Below are 22,179 nucleotides of genomic sequence, written 5' to 3' on the forward strand. Positions count from 1 at the left end.
TGTAGCTCAGCACTTATGGTGCCCTCCCATTAGACACGTGCATATCCTAACGGGTTGCGCACATCCGCTCAGCGGGAACACCACTCCGCTTGCGCACAGTGCTCAAGCCGGCAGCGGAAAACAGAACACTGCCCTCGCGCCGCTGCAAGACGGTTGAGCAGAACGGGACAGTTCGTCCATTTGGTTTCCTTGTTTCTCCGCAAGACGCGGACTTTTCAAAAATGTGAAATCAACGGAGCTTTCTGGCTAGCTTGAGCGCGTGAAAGGGGAGCGTAGCGGTAGGTAAACGACGCTGAGCTACAGCAATCTGATATCGGACTCCTACAGATCTTGAGCGTTGTTTCACCCAGAATCTCGTATACTGCTTTCTCGGAAACTTGGCTACAATTTCAGCATGGAAACTTCTACAAACGAACATTTATGAGTGTTAAACGCTACCTCATTTAAGAGACAATTTAATAGCGCATCGTAGGCTACCTTGAAAGTCGCGTATTGAACGCATGTAGCGGCGAGGCTCAGGGGACCCTTCTTTCCCTTAAATGCCTGGTATCTCGGTAAGCTTAGATATGTTAAAACTTTTGTTTTATGAGTAAAATAATTAAGACGGCAACCGCTTGCGGATAATGTGCACTTGTATTGGTATGTTCACCACTCCTTGTTTGCCGATACGAATGCCTAACTAAATTATTTCAAAGCCGAAAAACGGCAGGCCATACGAAGGCTCCGGATAGAGCCGAAAATGGAGACAAAGATTTCCACTCAGATGACACATCATACGAATAATTAAGATCCAGTTAGTGAACCAGGCTGACTGCAGCAGTAAACTAATCCAACAGGTATGCGTATGCGTAACCAAGATCGCCATATTGCGATGTGCAAAAGCACTGTGGTGCGTTTGCACATAGCATGGCGAGCGATAAAAATAAAAAAAGAAACATGCTCACATCCTGCAAAAGTCACCGGAAAAAAAGTCCACAGAGGCGTCCTGACAGTTTACCGAATGTCCAAGGGAATTCGTGCTAGGTAGACTGCACTTCTTCAGGCAGCGTCCCTGCAAGAACCATAAGTCGTTTATAGTTGTTGCAGGAACCCCACCACAGGAAGCACAGTCGTTTGTAGCCTACGTCCCCTTTTCTCAACAGTTATTACAGCGGAGCTGGTATATGTTAGATTCTGGCGGTTTGTGTGCGCAGGCAAGAAAGACGGCTGCCACCTCAGAGCCAAAAGAGCAAAAGCATAAAGCAAAAGCGTACCGCCGGGTATGCCCCAGCTGCGTTTGATCCCGAGAAGTGTCAAAACGTAAGGTGATAAAAAAATATCGTAATAAACAAAGTAAAACCGGAATAGACACTGTTTAGTGCGGATTGTGGTTTGACGTCACGGGCTGTATAGGCAAACCACGTAACCTTATCTCAGCTCACTTCCAGCCGTGCAATGGGCAGGCCGCGTGCAGTGAGGACCGCGGAAGAAGAGCGCGCCTACGAAGAACACCGTCGTGAACAGCAGAGGCGGGAATGTGAGCGGCGACGGCAGGCGGCACGTAATACGGACGACGATCGCGCCGCAGACGCCAAGCGTATGCACGTTCGGTTTGATCACCCCTACCGAGTCCACCCCCATCGTAATTGTGAGTTATTTGAACATGGACGTGTCTCGGCCATGCGGAAAGTGGTTCGTGGCGTTTCTCTTGGAAAGGCTCGGCATTCAACGTTACACCAACATCAGTGTGCCTACGACGCTTCATCGGTCGTGTATACACCTCACATTGGCCAAGAACCGTTCCAGTGTCGCCGCAGAGCCACTGGCCGTATATCCTAGCGATCATAAAGCGATAGTCACCACGGTTGCCAAATAATAAATACAAAAAAGCAAACAAAACAAGGTTCAAAATGACAAAGAAGCATTGAGTATGCAATTTAATAAAACAACAAATATTGTGAAAAAAATTTATTGTGGTATGTGTCTTTTACTTTCAACGAACATATTCACCACCATGTATACAGCTCCGCTGGTCATCCATCTTCACAGAGTGGAATGGCTCTGAACTTTATATATATATATATATATATATATATATATATATATATATATATATATATATATATATATATATATATATATATATATATTGTTTAATTAGATGTTCATACAGTACTTATCCAGTAATTATTATTGATGAAATACTATTAAATTTATTACCTGTCGGTCAAATATGTCATATCACGGCTACCCTTGCTCAAAAAGTTAGCTGAAATTGGTTAACTTAATCTTGTGAATGAGATGTGCCCTTTTAATAAGACACGGACTGCGTATCCAAGTGGGAAAGCGTATAATACTTGCACCGCGTGGTGTACAAGGCTGAAACTTGGTATCACGAGACATAGTGACTCTACTTTTTCGTGTGATAGCAACGAATGCTTATTTTTTTGCGGGGTTCCCAAGTTCCTAATGATACAAATGTGTTCCTTAACTATTATCTAGTCAGTAGAAGTGCGTTAAATTTCATACAACGCTGCATGGATTAAAATTTTAAAACATAGTCTCGTATTTAGTACGACCAAAACCTAGTCGCTGTAATTTTCGTGCCATTACCAGTGATAAGGAACAAAGTCAATACACCCTTATCCCCTGCACGCGTCTCCGACGCCTGCGTATTGTGAATATGAATCACAATTTATTTGTTTTTCTACGCGTATGTAATCTGTGCTTTCAGTAATGTGTAATCTGTGCTTTCACTGGAAGAAGTGGAAGCCAGGAAGCTTCTGAAGCATAAATGCCAAAGCAATAAATGCCTGCCGTTGAGTGAAACGATTGCCGTCTCGCGGCATTTTTTCGCGGCAGTGGAAACCTGTAGTGCCCTTGTCAAGGGTCGCCAAGCCAATACTAGTTTAAGCAAAGCTTCTGGGCAAAGTGAACTGGTCTCTTTGGCGCTCCTGGCACCGAAATGGTGTGAAGGGTAAGCACTGGGGTCATAATGTGAGCCTCAGCGCTCACATTCCTATAGCATTGACCTATAGCACTGACCGCGTTCTCAGTGGGCAAGGTACATATGAAGATGGTGCGCTTTTAGTACGCAAGCACAAGACATGCTATGGAGAGAGACAACAAAAGAAACAAAGGTAGAACGGAACAGAAACGGAACATTATCAACAGACATACATGGGAGAAATAAGAAACACCACTTAGTGATAATAATAAAAAAAATGCCCTCACGAATGACCGCCGAGGCTAGCACGCGCATGTGCTTTCTCAAGGGACGCAGAAAATATGCGTCTGTGCTGTTTTCTGCTGAGAGTTCTCCAGTTATGTTTACCTTATGCAAGTGCAACCTGTCCCAAAAGCACAAAGTGCAACATAGTTTACACAGTTTGCATATCTGCATCTCAGATGCAGATATGTGAATCTCGTCTCAGTATTACTTCTACGATGAACGAACTTGCGTTTTTATTTTCATCTCGCATTACATTTTTCCCGTAAATCCAACCACAGATTTTAACAGCATGTCAGTTGCTTCAAACTCAGATTAAGTGTTACCTCCTTGCAATTTATGAACGCTGTTTTACCAATGGATAACAAATCCAATGAAGTTTTAAAAAAAGACGCCGCCTCGAAGCACGACGGCAACACACTGGGGCCTGTTTTCGTTTAGACAATGGCAGCAACAGCCGTAACAAAGCAAAATAGAGGTGTATAAATTACGTATCAGAGGTCTGTGGTTATGTATAAAAACAGTCTCGCAGCAGGTGTTTTAAGTAGCACAATGAGGTCTGTCTGTGCCGTATTCTTTTTCTTTTCGTGTTCCTTTTTTCTCATCTATCTCATCCTCTCGCCCCTCCCCATGTATAGGGTAGCCAACCGGAGATAATCTCTGGTGAACCTCCCTGTTTTTCTTTTGCCTTTCTCTCTCTAACACACACAACGACGTCCGCATAAAATTCTGCCACACACTTCGAGTCACCGGCACTTATCATAAACGCACCTTGTTGGCGTTTGTACTAACCGTTATCGCCCACCTTAATGCGACTTATACGTTTCAGATGCGAATAGTGCATGCGTGGAAGTGACCTGATATTAAAGAACGCATCATTTTATCAGTCATTTAAATATATTGCTAGTAAAAGTAGTAGTCATGGTTGAGGGCAAGGCCTTTTATAAGGAGACTTTATATATTTTCTCGAATACTATGTTGCTGCGTCACTGAGCCTTACGCTCTGCCCGTGTAGATAAAGATGTGTTGCATGGAACAGGAAAAGTCTCAGTGAGAGCTCCTGCAATGCACGCCACACTAAGATGTCCATCGAATTAGGCATGCTTACATCACGCTGCTACTATTGTCTGTTTTCTTCCTATTATTTTTTATTTTGGTGATGCAGTACTGAACGTCTTCTAATAAACTGCAAGAATAATTCGTCAATGTTGGTAGTGATCTTGCGTGACACAACAGTGTACATCCCGTTGCAAGAGAAAAGATGAAAGATTGAGAAATCGAAACAAAGGAAAGGTCGAATAATAATGCCTCGGTGCCCCGTTGACACATTGCTGGTTAGGCGACAGGAGACGATGTAAAACAAGGCAGTCGCTTTCACTCAGAGGGCTTTGCGGGAGACTGCGAACTCAGGTTTTCATAAGCAAACCTTAATGCTTGCCGTACCACCGCGTGAATTGATTGGTAGGACGCTCTCGCGGTTTTCGTGAGTGTTCTGTTTTGTTACGCTTTGATCATTCCTGATTATTATGAGATTATGGTTTACTTAATTAGCGGAGGAGCCAAACCAACTTGCTTTGTCTTTTCATACTCAGCAGTACTGAAGCTGTGCAAAGTTTAAATTAGCCTCAATGATGTATGCTTAATGGCGGCGCGGAGCAAACCTTTCTGTGAGCTTCATTCTTGACATGAAATGTTGTGCAAAGTTTCTTGTACGTGGCTCTACCTTTCAAAGAATAACTTAACAGAGACCCTGTACTCGTAACAAACGATTATCTGACAATCTGCGTAAAGCTGCGGACCTGACTAGAAAACAGCTGCACGTAAAGACCGGCATGTGGACGCATTACACAACATAAGGCTACGCTGTGGGCACAGTAAATCGTTTCAATATAGAAAAACAATTCATGATCAGCCAAATGCAAATTCAAGCCCTTAGAAAGATCACTACATATGGCGTTACGTAAAAGAAGAAGTCTATAATGTTATTAAGCTGTAGCCGTGCTGAAAAACACGAAGAAAGGAAAGAATTGTGGCGCAGAAAAAAGAATAAAAGATAGGTAGAGGCGGGAGATTTATAACTACCCAGCAAACGGCTTCTTGCTGCTCTCATAAGGCTGTTTCTTCTCAGTATTATTGCCTATTTAATAATATAACAACAACAGCAACAATAACAATAACGACAAGAAAATTTTCTCACTTGTCAAACGTTAAAACGTATAAATATTTGAGGAGAAGGCATCCACCACTTCGCACTCAGCATGAAACTTTTATGAGTATATCACATGAAAAGTCAACCAAAAATAGTTAAAATGCTCAACGTAGGTAGCATAAATAAGAAACACTACAGGCATGCCACGTGAAGTACATTTTTGAAATGCGTCTCCCAGGGTAGAAAAAGCAGCACAAACACAGTTCATGCATGTTGTTTCTATAGTCTTGGCATGTGGACATCTGCAATACAAATCGCAAGGTAGGCAGATAAAAGAAACGTCTAGGTGAAAGTAGGAGCTATTTTCTCACACGTTCAAACACTTCGGTCGAGCTCCTTCATCAAATGCAATGAGAATGTTCGGGTTTCCGAACTACTTGAAAATTTTCTTATCACTTTATGCTCACCGGATACCACCACGCATAATTGCATTTACAGAAAGGCGCTCAATTAAGCCAATTTCATTTTATAGGCAGCACACCTTTAAGACACTGACTAATGCTAAATCCCATAAACACGAGCGCTGAACTCCAACTGAAGGTTTGTTGCGGTGCGAGAAGTATTTACTCGTATATTTGCCCTTGAACACTGCGCATGCTCTGGGGAAAGGAAGAGTAGGATAAAGGGCTAGTTGCATCAGAAGGATAACATTGAGGCCGATGACCTTAACCACAAATGACAATATTTAAAGAAAAGAAGCTGGGTAAATAAAGCGGAACCAAACGATACACCACCCTTGGCTTTGGGGCAATCAGATGCGTAAGAACTTTTTCTTTTCTTTTTTTCTGAAAAAGCTGCCGAAGAGTAACTAACACACCTGTCCTTCATCCTGTGAATTTACATCACTTCCAAAATTCCCCTGTATAAGTTTGCGTCTTGTTCAGCACACCACATTGGTATGTTCCATTTGGGGTGAGCAGTCGCAGTCTCTGCAGTGGAGAGCCAGATGACCCGAATCTTTTTTTCCAGCAGTGGTATCTGCGCTTCATCAGCCGTGTGTTGATGCATCTTCCCGGTTTGGCCAAGATACTTTGTGGCAGATCATAAATGAGAAGGAAGAGCATTAACCGAGGAGCCCGATTTTTTTTTATTAGTCATATCATAAGAAGCCAACACTGACACCAAGGACAACATAGGGGAAATTACTTGTGCTTCATAAATGAAATAAAGAAACGATAAATTAATGGAAATGAAAGTGGATGAAAAACAAATTGCCGAATGTGGGGCCCGAACCCATAACCTTCGCGAAATTGATTTATCGTTTCTTTATTACATTTATTAAGCGCAAGTAATTTCCCCTATGTTGTCCTTGGTGTCAGCGTTTGTTGGCTTCTTATGTTGTGGCAGGTCAGCGGGATAGAATATACAAGCCGCTTTGCGCATTTGAGACTGTGAGGGTGACGATTTGACGTAGCGACGCCCAGCGAGGTAGCCGTATCGTTTGGTTCTACTTTTTAGAGCGCAACTCTTAGGGGCCAGTTCCTGCGTTCGGAGTAACCGAGCGAACGAGCACAGCGAAGGACGAAAGAGCGAACGCTGAGCGCAGCGGGAGGGGCGGGGGGATGAAAGACAGCAAGAGCGAAGAGAGTGCGAGGAGGAAAGCGGGGGAGGGGAGTATGGCGAAAGGGTGAGGAAGAAAGCGGTGTACCGCACGAGACGTGGTTCAGGCAACACCACCTTTCAGGTCGGCTCAGGTCGGCGACGAGGCATGCGGCGAGCGCGTCCACCTATACCATATATGGAAACAAAGCGCTGGCGTGGGCTTCGGACCCACTGCGCATGCGCTACTTCGCCTGCGCCACCGCCGCTAGAGAATGAGCTCCGCGCGAGCCACGCGTTTTCGGGTTCACGAGTTCTTTCTGAACTTTGAGCGACGCAACCGGTGGAAATGCTTCGTCTGGCGCTGCTGCTGAGCGAGCTGCCCGAGCAGAGGCTCAGCGCCGCCGCCGAGAGGACCCTGTCGTTCAGAAAAAGATTATATAGCGAAATCAAAACACCCGAATTGCTGCGCTCAAAATTCGCATTAGGGAGTATCATAATCGTCGGTTAATTTTTTTTTCAGGTACTTTTTATGTGGCCTTTTGTGGTTAAGAGGAAGCATTAGCTCGGGCCCAACTGCATTGTCGTCTATCCAAATACTTGTAAAACGCCGAAATTCTTTTCTGAGATGAGCCCAGGGTCGATTTTAAAGAAATTTGTTGCATTTTAAGAAGGAAGTTAAGTTTTACTGCCTTTTGAAGGCATACTTCTTAATTAGGGCTTGAATGTCTTTGCAAAAAATTGCCGAAAATTGATGTTAAAAAATAGAAGCACGATCTTAACAAATCCGTAACTGCACCAAAATGAGATCACAGTTATCTAAATTGCATCAGTTAGAAGATTCAAAGTGAAGAGAATTGATATGTTAACTGTTATGTCACATAAATTGTTATATTGTTTACGAGGGTACTGAATAAGTCATACTCACATAGTAGTGGTGTATTTAAGAGCCACGTATAATGCATCAGTTTTGTCCCCTTCAGACTGTCCCCTTCAGATTTGATGCAATTTACAAAATTGTGATATAATTTGCATTGCTGATTTAGAGAGTTGTAAACTTGATAGTTTACTTTTCTGAAGATTGGTGATATTCAACAAAATTTTATTAAAGATTGACCTCCGAAATAAAAAATAGTCTTCTTAGTCACCAGATTTTAACGTTTTCCTTTAAGTGCAAGAAACCTTATTAATTTCGGTGCAGTAGTGGTCGAGAAAAACGATTTGTCTTTTCTCCTGCATTTAAACGGGAGCCCCCGAGATAAAGCTTCCCCTTAAGGTCCTCGGCCTTAATCATATCCCTTTGATGTACCCCTTTCATCCCCTCTTGCTTTTACTGGCGCGTGCGTTGAGTTCAAACGCAGATATAAATGCTTCTCACGCAGCAATAAACCTTCATTTGCAGTTCAGGGCTCGTGTTTGCGTGATTTAGTGTTACTCCATGTCTTAACAAGTGCGCTGCCTGTGAAACGATAATGGACAACCAATGAGCCCACCAATATCTCCTCAGCAATTAAGACAACTCGGACAGTAGTGAAAATTTTATTAATAAAATAATATCATTTATAACTTATATTTTATGACTGCGATTACACACACCTAAATACCCGATTAATTTGCCTTCATTTACAAAACAAGAAGGAATATGCGCAGAGCACAAGGAAAATATGCAGGCAACATGTTCGGCGTACTTTCAATCGAAAGCTGGGTGCTCCTGCTTGTTCACTTTCGCAGTGGCACTCATTGCGTGTTAAAGCATGGCTACCGGCTCTAGGGGCATACAAATTACACGGCACTTTCAGTTAGAGACACAGTGCGCTTGGTACAAATTTGTGCTCCGTGGCTGCAGCTCAGTAAGCATGTGACCGTTCGAACTGCCTTCGAGCGCTTGCGGTCGCTCACGGGGAGTGGAGACTTTACATCTTCTGGGCTAGACAAAACGTGAAAGAGATCATATTGTTACGCACAAGTACGAACCAAGTGCGCACAGCAGCGTAGGGACGACCACGAACGCCTAGTAACAACGAGACACTTAGTGTGTACAAACAGTTAACAACTGATCGTGTGACAAACGTGTGGCAGAAACGCTCTGGTACTGGCACGTTTGCTCTGCTGCTATAGTGATTCACGTGGGTGAGGAAAACGACCGTACAGCCGTGAGATGGACACCGACAAAGTCACTACGGCACAGACACGCCGTGCAGTGAGCGGGTGAGGTGCAAACAAGTAGTGGCGCCCAGCGGAAGTGCCCCAACAGCACGGGCAGGAGAAGGATGTGACCAGGATTCTAGGGCGACTCGGCGTTGTCCGGGGGTGCGTCGTCGAGTACAGTGAGCATGTGGATCTGTTTGATGAGTGACGAGACGCCTCCCTCTTTGAGGCGGCAGCGACACAGGATGCGCTTGAAGGCCATCCGAAAGTCCTTGCTGACCAGCGCGTAGATGAGCGGGTTGATGGCCGAGTTGCAGTATCCGAGCCAGAAGAAGACCGAGAACAGCAGGTTGGGGATGCAGTGCTCGCAGAATGCACGCACCAAGTACACGGTGAAGAATGGCAGCCAGCAGCATATGAAGCCGCCCACGATAGTGCCCACGGTCTTGGTGGCCTTGGCCTCAGTGCGGAACCGCTTGGCCTGCCAGCGCTGACTGCGTTTGCTCGAGCGTGAGCTTTTGCTGCCGCCGCCGCTGGTGCCGTTGTGTCCACTGTTGCGGGCGCTGCCCCTGTTCGATTTGAACGAAGGCGGCGCCGAGCGCGTGGCCCGCTGGTCACTCTGTTGACGCGCCTTGCTGGCAGACGACCGGGCGCTGGCTGACGGCTCGTCCCTTGACTTCTTGAGTCCGGGTCTGCGACGGCCGGTGACGATGCCGTCGATGCAGGTCTCAGCACCTAAGTGCTCGCTGCCTCGCTTGGCGTTCATAGCGGAATCGTTGCCGCGATGGACGCGCAGCGTAAGCCTCTGATCCTGCGTGCGTCCTTTGATCTTGCCTGACTTTGTGGTTATGAAGCCTCGCTCAAGGGCGCGTCCAGTTTGGATGGCGGCGCGGTATATGCGGTAGTTGAAAAACAGCATGAACAGCATCGGTATGTAGAAGGAGCCCAGAGCTGAGTAGATAACGTAGCCCTTGTTGTTTATGAGCACACACTGCGCGGACTCGCAGAGCGGCAATGGTTCATCGGCAACGATGCTCAAATTGTGTGAGGTCTCGTTCAACCCGTGGTAAGGCACGCTGTTTTGAGTCCCGTCGTTCCAGCCGACGAGCGGCGGGAAGCAGATGACGAAGGCAATCACCCACACCGCCACTATGAGCAGCTTGGCGCGGCGCGACGACATGAGGCTGCGGTAGCGAACCGGCCGCGTGATGGCCAGGTATCGGTCCACGCTGATGGCGCACAGATTCAGGATGGACGAAGTGCAGAGCCACACATCCACAGCGAGCCAGATCTGGCACCAGGTGTGGCCGAAGAGCCACACCTCGAGCACCTCCAACGCAATTGAGTAGGGCAGCACGACGAGCCCCACCGACAGGTCGGCCACGGCCAGCGACACCACGAAGTAGTTGGTGACCGTACGCAGCTTCGTGGACGCCAGCACGGCCACCATGACCAGCAGGTTGCCGAAAATGACGAGTACGTTGATGAAGCCCAGCACGAGGAACAGGGCCACAGTGACCGGCTCGTAGAGCTTGTCCGGCGGCACGCTAGACAGGCACGTCTCGTTCATGCTGCTACCGGGCCGCCGCCACGGTGCTCGGGGCTACCTTGCGTCGCGGTTCGCTCCCGGCCGCCAGGCCCCGTCCGTCGGGGCTGCCCCCGGCAGCATGGCGTGCCTGCGACAACACGAGAGGCCACACGTTAGAACGTTTGACTCGCGTGCTTAGCTTAGGGAGGTCAAACCTTTCATCCTCCCCAATAGACTTTCCTTGATTTGGGGTTGGTGCGGTCGCGGTGCCCAAAACTGCTGATGCCGTTACGCCTGAAACTATGCCGCAGATGTGATTTGCTTGAATTGAATTCTTGTATTCCGTTCTTCCTGAGGAGTTAGTAGTTGTATGATGTAGTATTAATGACTGCTTTTATTGGGCCCTCAAGACCAGCTACGAAGACCAGCTATAGAGAGTGAAAACGAGTCTGAAATGGCACTGACTTTTGTTACCCTGACCAGAAAATTTACACATAGCAATGCAACTTCAAAACTGAATAGTAAGGAGCAAGTTTTACTTTGGATTGTAAGTTTAAATTGAGAACTTACGGCGCAATTAGCAAAGTGTCGTCCAAGTAACTGTGTGGGAACAGAAAAAGAAACTACTAAAGCATGAGAATAAAATTTCAAATTTGGCAAAGAGCGAGAGAAATAATGTTTAATGGCAGAAAGGTAGAGAGGTCGGCGTGAATGAAGTGCCTCTAGCCTGCTACTCCACGCTGGGGATGGGGTTTGGGGAATAACAGAGGTGGGATAAGAAGAGGAAAGAGGGTGGTGGTACGGCAAATACGATGAGGGCTGCACATTATACTGTAGCTGTACATTGTGTACGTGCACACTTCATACCACAGCACAGTCATCTTAGCGAGCAGAGTTAGAAGTTACTGCAATGTAGCCAGGAGACTGTCTCAAATTTGGCAAAGTATCAAACGAATATTGCGGAAAGAATAACGTTAAAGAAGATCATATTAGTCAACGGTTAAGAGCGCACTACGAGTGAGAAGCGAATGCTGCGAGGATCAGCCAAATGGTAAGAAAAAGGAGAACATAAAGTATCGTAAAGAAAATAGTGATACATCGCTACATTCAACAAAAGCACAATGTAAAATAACTCGGAGAAGAGAGTGGTGAAGACCTCAAGGTTATCCTCTCGACAATTCGAGATCACGCCTCCAAGTAATGCACAAGAATTTATCGGAAAGCTGAATTGAAACTTTAGAACATAAGTGCAGTGTATAGCGGCAGTTTAGCTCTGCGTGGAACCACAAAGCGTGAACTGTTTCATAGTTTTCTGAAATAATAAACTCTATCTTGTATTCAGTATTCCAGAAATGCCGAAGCTCGGCATCTTGAGAAATCATTGAGTGGAAATTATTGTTCTAAGGGCAGAGAACCTGCGGACACATGGACGAACACATAAGCCGACAAATACGAACGCTGAAGTGCAACTAAAAGTTTATTGTTGAACAAGATACGTTTATTTTCATGCTTCAATGCAACGAATGCGCAGGAGAAATGGAGGGGGTTTGAATAGGCACATCAAAGGCATAAGGTGTTTAGGCCACAACGGCCAGAAGAGACAAAAAGAGAGAAGAAAGAAAGATGAGGGGGGTACCAAGGACTACCCTACTCTAGTCTTTACGGCTGCCAGATACTTTATAGTCTTCTTTTCCTTTCCTTTCCTTTTCTTTTGGCAAGTACAGTATGGATCAAGGAAGTATAAGCTGCACTTACATTCACAATTATCTACGACGGTTTCTGCAGAGTTCCCAATAAAGCTTCAGGTAGAAACTGCCAGATTTACCTTATTTTTGACGCTGTCCTCCATGGCATTAGAACACAACCAAAGAAATTATGCTCTCATGTATGTGCCTAATTGCAATTAGAAGACAGAGGTTCACAGGAGAACGGAGGCTTGAGGTGATTTAATGTTTTACAGCAAGGCTTTAGTGACATTCCTTGTTCTGCCACAGTTAGCTAATTATCATGTGCTAGTTTAGACATGGTCATCCAGTAATTCTCAGTTTGATCATTGCAACTAAGAATAGAGCGGCCGGTAAAACACCTACACCCCCCCCCCCCCCCCCCATCACACATAATACGGTGCATTGAATGGCTTTGCGGGCTTTCTTGCAGTTCTCTGGTGATTACTCTGATGAAACATTATGTGTGTGAAAAGGGCTTTCATAGTGGCGTGTCTACTGAATATACAGGATGTTCTTTTTAGCTGCACCAAATTTTTTAAAGATTCCTTATGGCAGATAACACAATTCTAACTCTTGATCTAAATTATTCGATGAAGTGGTCATTACTTCCACGAGAGATCTCAATGTTCGATTGAATAATGAACGTAATCACGCTAATGAACTTTTAATTAATTAATTTACGTCACATATTTCAATACACGAATTATAGCTGCTAAGTTCGTACGGCGTATCCACTTGGAACGAATTCTCTGGACAGCGCCAGTTCCGAGATATTAGTTTTCAAAGTGTCCGACCAGATACATTGGTGTCCCAGTTACTTTTGTGCTTCAGTGCATAAAACAGTGGCCTCCTAAAAAAGTAACTGGAACGCCAGTGCCTTTCAACGGACACCTTGAAAATTAATATCTCGCAACTGGTGCTCCCAGAGAATTCGTTTCAAGTGGATACGCCATTGGAACTCAGCGACTATAATTCGTAGATTGAAATATATGGCGTAATGTAATTAATTAAAAAGATAACGTAATTACGTTAATTATTCAATTGAATATTTGCATTTGTCATCGCAGAAATGGCACCTCATCGAGTAATTTAGATCAAGGGTTAGAATTGTGCTATCTGTCATAGGCTATATTTTAAAAAATTTGGTGCAGCTAAAAAAAAAGAACATTGTAGATGAGGTCCTTTTTCATTTGGGACACACTTGGAAGAATCACCTTCACATGTCGTTGCTGCTTACTTTCGACGTCCTGTCGCACTTATAGTTTGGAGGGTATTGGTTTGGTGTTTTCTTTTTCGTCGTTCACTTTGACCCCCTGAAGTAGTACATGCCAGGTGTTTACCTAGGCTAACCTCTCCAGCTTTCATTAACGGCTCCTCTCTATTACAGTAACATCTCGTACGGGACCTTACAGTTGCGTTAGTGGCGTCCCCGTTATTGAATGTGATTGCTCTAGCTAACGGTGATGATCAGCATCACGTTGTCCTGCCATTGATAAAGAGAACCTTAGCAAGTTGCCGAACATGATACCTTCTTCGTGAAAATTGACCACTCCCACCATGCGCGATCGCGACATTGACGGAGTGTGTTCACTGCGAGCAGCAATGCCTCACGAGCAGCCGTTGCGGGGTGATCTGCAGTGCGCGATACATTCATGAGCCAGTACCGAAGTGAAAAGAATTAAGTTAAAAAGGTCGGCTGCCCAAAGTAAAACACAGCAGTTAAAACATTAAAACGTGATATCGGTGGTTCTTCAGGCGTGGTAAACAGGATGGTTCCATCGCTGTATCATTGGGGGTGTAATGTGGATTTATTCGAGACCCGGCCCGCAATGGGCGTCAGCCGTGGGTCGGGTACGAAGCCAGCAACTCTCTTTCAAGTCGGGCTTAGGATGGTCCGGGCTCAAAGTACCGTGGTATATGATGGATGGATTACATAGCCAGACTTTGTTCGAGTTTCAAATGCTGGCGCGCCGCTGCGAATATTTTCTGCAGCCAGACATGTATAAAACACCAGAGAGTCTTTTTTTAATATATACCGGGTGTTTCAGCGAGCACTTTCAAAAATATTTAAAAGTCGCCTATGGCAGACATCACAATTCTAGTTCATGAGCTGGTCTACTCGAAGCGGCGGACAATGCTTGCACAAAAAATTTAGATGCAAAATTGACTAATTAATAAAAAGCACTAATTAAGTTTTAGCTAATTACATTATGGCCCATATTGCAATTTACAAATTCTAGCCGTGGAGTTCGCAAGGCGGATCCACTGGGAACCAATTTTCACGACACCAGTTTCGAGGTATAAATTCCCGAACTTTGCGGAGAAATACATTGGCGTTCCTGTTAATTTGTTAACAAAACGTCGTTTCAAGCACTAAAGCACACAAGTAACTGGAACGCCAATGCATTTCTCCGCAAAGTTCGGTAACTTATACCTCGAAACTGGTGTCGTCCTGAGAATTCGTTCCAAGTGGATCCGCCTTGCGAAGTCCGCTGCTAGAATTTGTAAATTGCAATATGGGTCATAAGATAATTAGCTAAAAAGTGAATTAGTGAATTCTTGTTAATTAGTTGATTTTGCATTTCAATTTTTCGTGCAAGTAGTGTCTGGCGCTTCGAGTAGACCGGCTCATGAACTAGAATTGTGATGTCTGCCACAGGCAACCTTTAAAAAAATTTGAAAGTGTTCGCCTAAACACCCTGTGTATTGTACAGAATTTTTAAATATCGACTGTGGCAGATAGCACAATTTGAACCCTTGAACTGGATTATTCGAAGAAGTGGACATTATTTGCACAAAAATTGAAAATTATTAATTTATTATTTAACTAAATTGCTCTTATTAGGATTTTACTAATTACTTTAGGGCGTATTTTAAAATTAACGAAATGTAGCCTGTGAGTTCTCAAAGCACATTCACTCGAAAGGAATTCTCAGGATGGCACTAGCTTCTAGATATTATTTGCGAATTGCATTTACGAATTGGTCCAGTTATTTTTGTGCTTCGACCAATGCATAAAACGGCGTCCCCTAAAAAAATATGTAAGTAGAACAACAGTGCAGTTTTACGGCAAGTTTGACCGGGTGTATCTCGGTATACCGGTGTCATCCTCAGAATTCGTTCCAAGCGGATTTCTCTTTCAAACGAACCGACTAAAATTCGTGAATTCCAATACGCGTCTTAAAGTAACAGTAAAAAAATTAATTCATGAAATGTTGTTAATAGTCCATTACGCATTTTTGCTTTCTCGGGGAAGTAATGTCCGCCTCTTCGAGTAATCTAGTTCAAGTATTTGAACTGCGTTGTTTGCCGCAAGCGGTATTTTAAAACTATGTAGGGTAAAAAAAAGGAAAATGAAAAAAACCCACCCTATGTAACATTGCGCTAGCTATCGCTTACAATGCTTCGAATTGTGGGCCGAAACTGCAACATTCAAATGATTAGATAGCTTCAACGTACGTTGTGTTTGATAGACATATTCATTAAATTTTTGGTATTCGACATGCGAATGTGTTCATCAGACTCCTGGCTATGAAGAATGCAATAGCAATCGCTCCCTCGGTTTACTAAAATAAAAATAAATATGACAGTGTTATTTGTTTCGGTGGCAATTAATAGTTGTTTTGTTCGGCGAAAGATGTGCGTAGCCCAGAAAACTAGGTTGCCATAACGCCTTCCCCCCCTAGGCCTTTCCTCGGTTGCTCACAAATACTTTTGAAGCTAAGAGCAATGATTTGGAGGAATAGAGCATTATTATAAAAGATTAGCGAAAGCGTGCACTAATGTGACTGACACCAGGGGCGTAGCCAGGGGGCGGGGGGGCTTGTGGGGTTTCATCCCCTCGCGAAATTTTGTCTTGCTGCCATGCACCGCCGACCAAAACAACCCCCCGCGCCGGAAATCATTCTGTCTTTTGTCTAGAATGTATTTTTCACGCTAGAAAACACATTTAGGCGCGAAAATTGCGAACTAGGGCAGAATTTCGTGGCAACGCCCATGCACCAGAGTCACATAACGCAAGGAGCCTCAGCCGAGCACAGACATTCAAGGTTGTTTTGATGGCGTCCGGGCTTGTCGCGGCATCTTGTGGAGGCCGCGGAATCTACGGAGCGCATGGATTTCAATTCCGAAACTTTATGGGTATAAGGTTATCACAAACTTTTGATGCAAAGGTGCATTGACTTTTTCTAAAGCCGTATATCGCACCGTACAACGAGATAAGCCAAATCAACACACTATCAAATAAGTTGGCAAATCACGCAGTGAGGTCTGATGAGACGAAGCGTTGTGGTTGATCATTTGTGCCGTCAAGTCACAGAAAAGAATATCAACATGTTTTTCACCTGCGCCAAAGCATCCATGTCAAGACACTAAAGCCAGCAAAGGTAACTACGTTCTTATTTATTTTTCTACTTTGACTTTTATTCGCGAGGATACATTGAGCCTCTTCACTTTTCATGTTCTCGCTACCCGCGAGCTGCCGGAGCCAGGCAGAGCACATGCGTTTTTCTCGTGTTGCCCAGATGAGCGCGCGGCGCACTTCGGTGTACATTCGTTTTGCCCTGGCCGAGTGGATTTTGGCCTGGCAGAGGTTGGGACGCTTTCTGGATAGCGGACGAAAAAAAGAAACAATAGACGCTCGCCGCCATCACTGTGTGGGCTCGGCGGATTGCAGCGCGTTCGCTTGAGGGCATCAGCTTCACTTCAATGTTATCGCAACCTCTCTGTAAAGTCTTTTGTCTCGCCGGTGTAGGATACCGAGCAATATGTATATGATTGTCTGGGGACGAAGCGTTTCACATTTGCTTCGATATTCCTTCAGCAGCTACATTAGGTGCCAAAAGTAGGCATTCCATTGTGGCCAACATTCTTTCTTTGTGTTTTCTTTTTGTTTTCCGACAAAAGAAATAAAGCCGCTGCAGCACAGCGAATTGTCGCACGCTGAAAGTTCGATTTTGTTACTTCTTGTTCTGCGGAAAGTAATGGGCCACGGTAGTCTTTATTTGCCGGATACCGTTATTATATTATCGCCATAGCAATTATGTGGACACTCCAGGCACGATCCGGCCGTCGTCGTCGCCGTCATGTTCCATATAAAGTCCAAGGGTCATAACATCGTCACCATGCGCCGCATGCTGTATGTGCGAGTGAAAGCGTAGGACGGAAGCGGGGGATGGGTGAGCCGCCGATGGTGGCTCAGTATTGTGGAGGGAGGGGGGGGGGCTTAGGATTCTGTGAATCTGTGATTGCACAGCATGTTTATTTGCCTTGTTTGACAAATACGAAATGATTCTTTGATAGAACGCTTGTTCTTTTGTCTCCGCTTTTTCGCTTTGTTTCCCTGCATTTCTGGGAGCTGCCGCTCCCTGCTTGCGGCAATGGATGAAGAGATCTCCGAGGACTTTTTTGATGTGCAGCCGTCAAGTCTGCTAGCGCCCAGGAAACGTGGAAGTGCGTCAAGCGATACAGACAGCGAGGCCACTGAGATATGTTCGGACAGCTACGACTCGTCGGACGATGACTTCAAGGTCGTGATGAGTAGATCAGCGAAAAGAAGACTACTGCAGGCATCTTCGTCGCCAAGTGCTTCTACCGTGAAGAGTGGACCGCTGCGCTGGCCGCACACTGTGCTCTTTATGCCCGTGGACCCGGCGACCAATTTGCGGCTGCTCAACAGGCAGGTCCTCTCTTCATTACTCGAGAGAATCGCACCAAATGAGATTAAAGACTTGCGAATAAACTCGCGGAGAAATGTTCTGGCAGTTGATGTCTTACATCCCAGCGCACTACAAGACCTACGAAATATAACTGAGATCGCCAATGTAAAGGTGCGCTCAATGATCCCTACAGGCGGCAAGGGTACTGCGGGAGTCATTTATGACGTCGACTTTGCCATCCCTAATGACGACTTGCCAATACTGATAAAGCCAACGACAGAAGGAACTTTCATTACAAGGATTTTCAGACGGGGAAACACACGTTGTGTGAAGATTTTGTTCGAAGGAGACAGCCTTCCTTCCCACGTCAAAGTAGGACATGTCCGCCATCCGGTACGACCATTCGTACCGAAGCCCCTCCAGTGCTTCAAGTGTTGCAAGATTGGCCACGTAAAGGGTGTCTGTGTGAACAAAGTCGTGTGTCCGCGGTGCTCTGAGTCCCATTCAGAAGACGCTTGCAGCACACATGTTCTAAAGTGCCCTAACTGCAGTGGTCCTCCCAAGGCCTCATCAAAGGATTGCCCGCGGGTGCGGAAGGAATTCGCGATCCTAAAACAAATGGCGCGGGACAATTCAACGCACCGAGAGGCTGCTGCCGCTGTTCGGCGACGTCGGCATCGACACCGAAAACGTTCACGAAATTCCGCAACTGCAGATAGGAACACGCCAGTTGCCGTCAGAAGGACTGCCGCATCACCGCACGGCGCCACCAAGACAGATACAAGGAAACCAAACAAAGCGAAGAGGCTGGCCCGTCCTGAAGAATGGCCTGAGCTACCGATGGCACAACTCCCTGCTAAGTTACCTCACACCGTACCGTCTTCGACGGCTTCGGCAACTTTGAAGATACGCGGGATGATGACCTCTAGGTCATCAACATTCTGCGGTCGCTCATGAATGCCATTCGGGTAATACTTACCAACATGAAATCTTCGTCTGCGCAAAGCGCGCTACAGGTGCTGGACACTTTGAGTGCAGTACTTGCAACTCTTGGTTAAACTCATGGCTCTCCAGAAGCCGTCGTTTCATGACGAAGTCCGGAACGCGTCGATATTTCAGTGGAACGCCAGAGGACTTAAGTCCCGTATGACGAACTTTCGACAGTTTGTGTTCACAAATAAGTTCCCAGACATCGTCATCTGCGAGTCCCTATCAGATAACATCTGACTGTCCGGGTCTGAACGTTTCCAGTCCGCCACCCACGGATAATGCAGCAAGATCATCGTATTCATACGAAGTGGCCTTACGTATGTCCATCATCCAGTATCACCTGACCAAGAAAACCTGTACATATGTCTGACAGTGAAAAAAGGCAAGCTAACTTTCACATTAATTGGAGCCTACATATCGCCCTCAAGTCGGCTGGACTGCGAGCGGTTACGGCGAATCACGACAGCGACTCTGCAGCCTTTCGTGATTACTGGAGATTTTAATGCCCGCCATCATCTCTGGGGAAGTTCTTAGATAAACTCGAGAGGCAGAAGATTAGTGTCATTTGCCTCTGAACAAGAACTGTGCTTGTTAAATGATGGAAGCCCCACCTTTCTGCGTCGAACTACCTACTGTAGCTGCCTGGACCTCAACTTTGTTTCACGCTCCTTCACTAGAAAGGTCAGGTGGTTTCCGGATATTGAAACGCGGGGAACGTACCACCTACCCACTTATCTTAGGGTTGAAGGGTTGACGGACTCTAGGTTAGCCTGCGTCACACAAAGTATCGACTGGCCAATGTTTAAGTCAATTGTCGAAGACGGCTGTCGTGATGACTTCTCCTCCAGCCTAGAGGACATCATAAAAGGTGCCCTAGAGGCTGCGGAACATTCGCTTCTGAGAACGCATACACCCACCGAATACGACATTGAGCTAGAGAAGCTTCTTGCAATTCGTCGTCGTGCAGAGCGAGGATACAGGCGCACGAAGTCTGTACATGACTTGAGGTTGGCTAGAAGAACTCAAAAGAAAATTCAGCGTCGCATGGACAAACTTGCATCGAAAAGATGGAAATCATTCTGCGAATCTTTGGATCCACGAAAACCTTTGTCTCACATATGGAGAAGTGTTCGTGGTCTCCGGGGAACCCCTCAGCAGCGCCACCCCCCTTTTAAGTCTTTGGCCCTTCACCAGCAATGCAGCGAGTTTTACGTAGCGGAAGCTTTCTGCAGGAGGATTGCTGGCAAAACTAGTTCCGCTGGAACATCGACGGTCCACCACACACCGACTTCACGCGACCCCCGCACGGATAGTCCATTCTCCATGGACGAGCTCGAAGCTGCACTGGCCTTGTGCAAGCGCTCACCTTCACCAGGACCCGACGGTATAACCTAGCGTGCCCTATGTAATCTTGGCGAAGAGGCTCGAAAACTGCTCCTGCTCTTGTTCAACAGCTCCTGGCAGACAGGTACCGTTCCCTATAAATGGAAGACCAGTCGTCTAATACCACTGCTCAAGCCTGGCAAGTCGCCTGTAGACATTGCATCATAACGACCAATTGCGCTTGCCAGTTGCATGGGAAAACTAATGGAGAGGATGGTTCTAGCACGGCTAGAATGGTACCTCGAACATTACCAGGTATATCCAGATGCAGTGGCCGGTTTCAGGCGTGGCCGTTCTTCCATAGACAACGTTATCGAATTGGTGACGTACGTCGAGCACCAGAAGTCCTGCAAAAGATTATCTACTGCCCTGTTTCTGGATGTTAAAGGAGCGTACGATAACGTAACCCACGAAGCGATTTTCAACGCGTTAGAGGCAGTAGGACTTGGCGGCAAAGTCTATTTCTGGATAAGTAGCTATCTACATAAGAGATCCTTTTTCGTACTTACCGAGGATGGCCCGACCTCCCAGCATTATAGTAACCATGGGGTGCCTCACGGCGGAGTACTCAGCCCAACCCTCTTCAGTCTAACACTCATTGGACTCACCGACATCCTGCCAGGCACCGTTAGGCTCTCCATCTATGCCGACGACATTTGCATTTGGACGTCAGCTGTGACGCGACTGCAGCTGCGCGCGCGGCTTCAAAAGTCAGCCACTTTAACATCATCCTACCTTCGAGAACTAGGACTCCGTATATCATACGAAAAGTGCGCATCGGTGGCGTTTACCAGGAAATCAATGTCTCCATAAGTGATATCCGCCGACAGACACATGATCTCGTACAGCACGAGTCACGGATTTTTGGGGGTGGTCCTTGATAAAAATCTCTCCTGGACCCCTCATGTGAATTATGTGAGAAAACGCCTGACACGAATTCGCCATATGTTCAAGTTCCTTGCAGGAAAGACCTGGGGAGTGCCAATACAATCCATGCTGCAACTGTACAAGGTCCTCTTTATTGGATTCCTGCGGTACAGCCTACCGGTCATGTCCAACACCTGCAGAACTAACCTGAATATAATCCAAAGCATCCAAGCCCAAGCCCTCAAGATATGCCTTGGTCTACCGCGGAGTGCGTCAACGACTGAAGTTATTGCAGTCGCTCAAGATTCCACTATTAGAACGCACGTTAGCATTGAAACAATGTGTGTGCACATAAGACACTTCGCCCGGACCTCTACCCACCACCTCGCAAGTCTCCCAGTAGATAGGCCCCACACGACATTCAGTGCGACTATCTTCGCGCACCGTGCCTCTCTCAGGTCAGGTTACACACCTGCGGCAAGGCCTTCCATTCCTCCATGGTGTATGCGCCCTACTCAAGTAAACCTTACACTTCCAGGACTTCACAAAAAGTCGGACTTTCCATCATCAGCACTCAAGCAAGTAACTTTAGTTCTCTTGTACGAGAAATACAGTGACTGTACACACGTCTACACTGATAGATCAACTACATCAACCAGTTCCGGTGGCGCTGTAGTTATACCAACAATGAGAATAACCCAGCGGTTCAAGACTTCCCATGTCACTACGTCTACAGCTGCAGAGCTCGCGGCTATCCGCGACGCGCTTCATGTGGTAAATGCTGAAAGTCCTAGAAAATGGGCAGTCTTCTGCGATTCAAGGCCGGCTTTGCAATCTGTGCAGTCATTTCTCCGACATGCAGCTCACGATCAGGTCACGTGCGAAATCGTGGAACTTGTCCATCACTTAAGAGAAAAAGGCCA

At 46.0% G+C, this 22,179-nt stretch overlaps 1 protein-coding gene across 3 annotated transcripts in view; it reads right to left on the reverse strand.

Moving 5' to 3' along the window:
- Window positions 1–3,427: 3,427 nt before the first annotated feature.
- Window positions 3,428–22,179, reverse strand: part of Oamb (Octopamine receptor in mushroom bodies) — a 783,118-nt gene continuing 764,366 nt past the window's right edge. For all 3 annotated transcript variants that reach the window (XM_075672144.1, XM_075672127.1, XM_075672136.1), the window contains one exon: window positions 3,428–10,780. In XM_075672144.1, the coding sequence (XP_075528259.1) occupies window positions 9,241–10,674 (1,434 nt within the window). In that variant the 5' untranslated portion in view covers window positions 10,675–10,780 and the 3' untranslated portion in view covers window positions 3,428–9,240. The remainder of the gene's footprint in view (window positions 10,781–22,179) is intronic.

The sequence above is a fragment of the Dermacentor variabilis genome, chromosome 1 (assembly GCF_050947875.1).
Source record: "Dermacentor variabilis isolate Ectoservices chromosome 1, ASM5094787v1, whole genome shotgun sequence".
In the NCBI taxonomy this organism is placed as follows: domain Eukaryota; kingdom Metazoa; phylum Arthropoda; class Arachnida; order Ixodida; family Ixodidae; genus Dermacentor; species Dermacentor variabilis.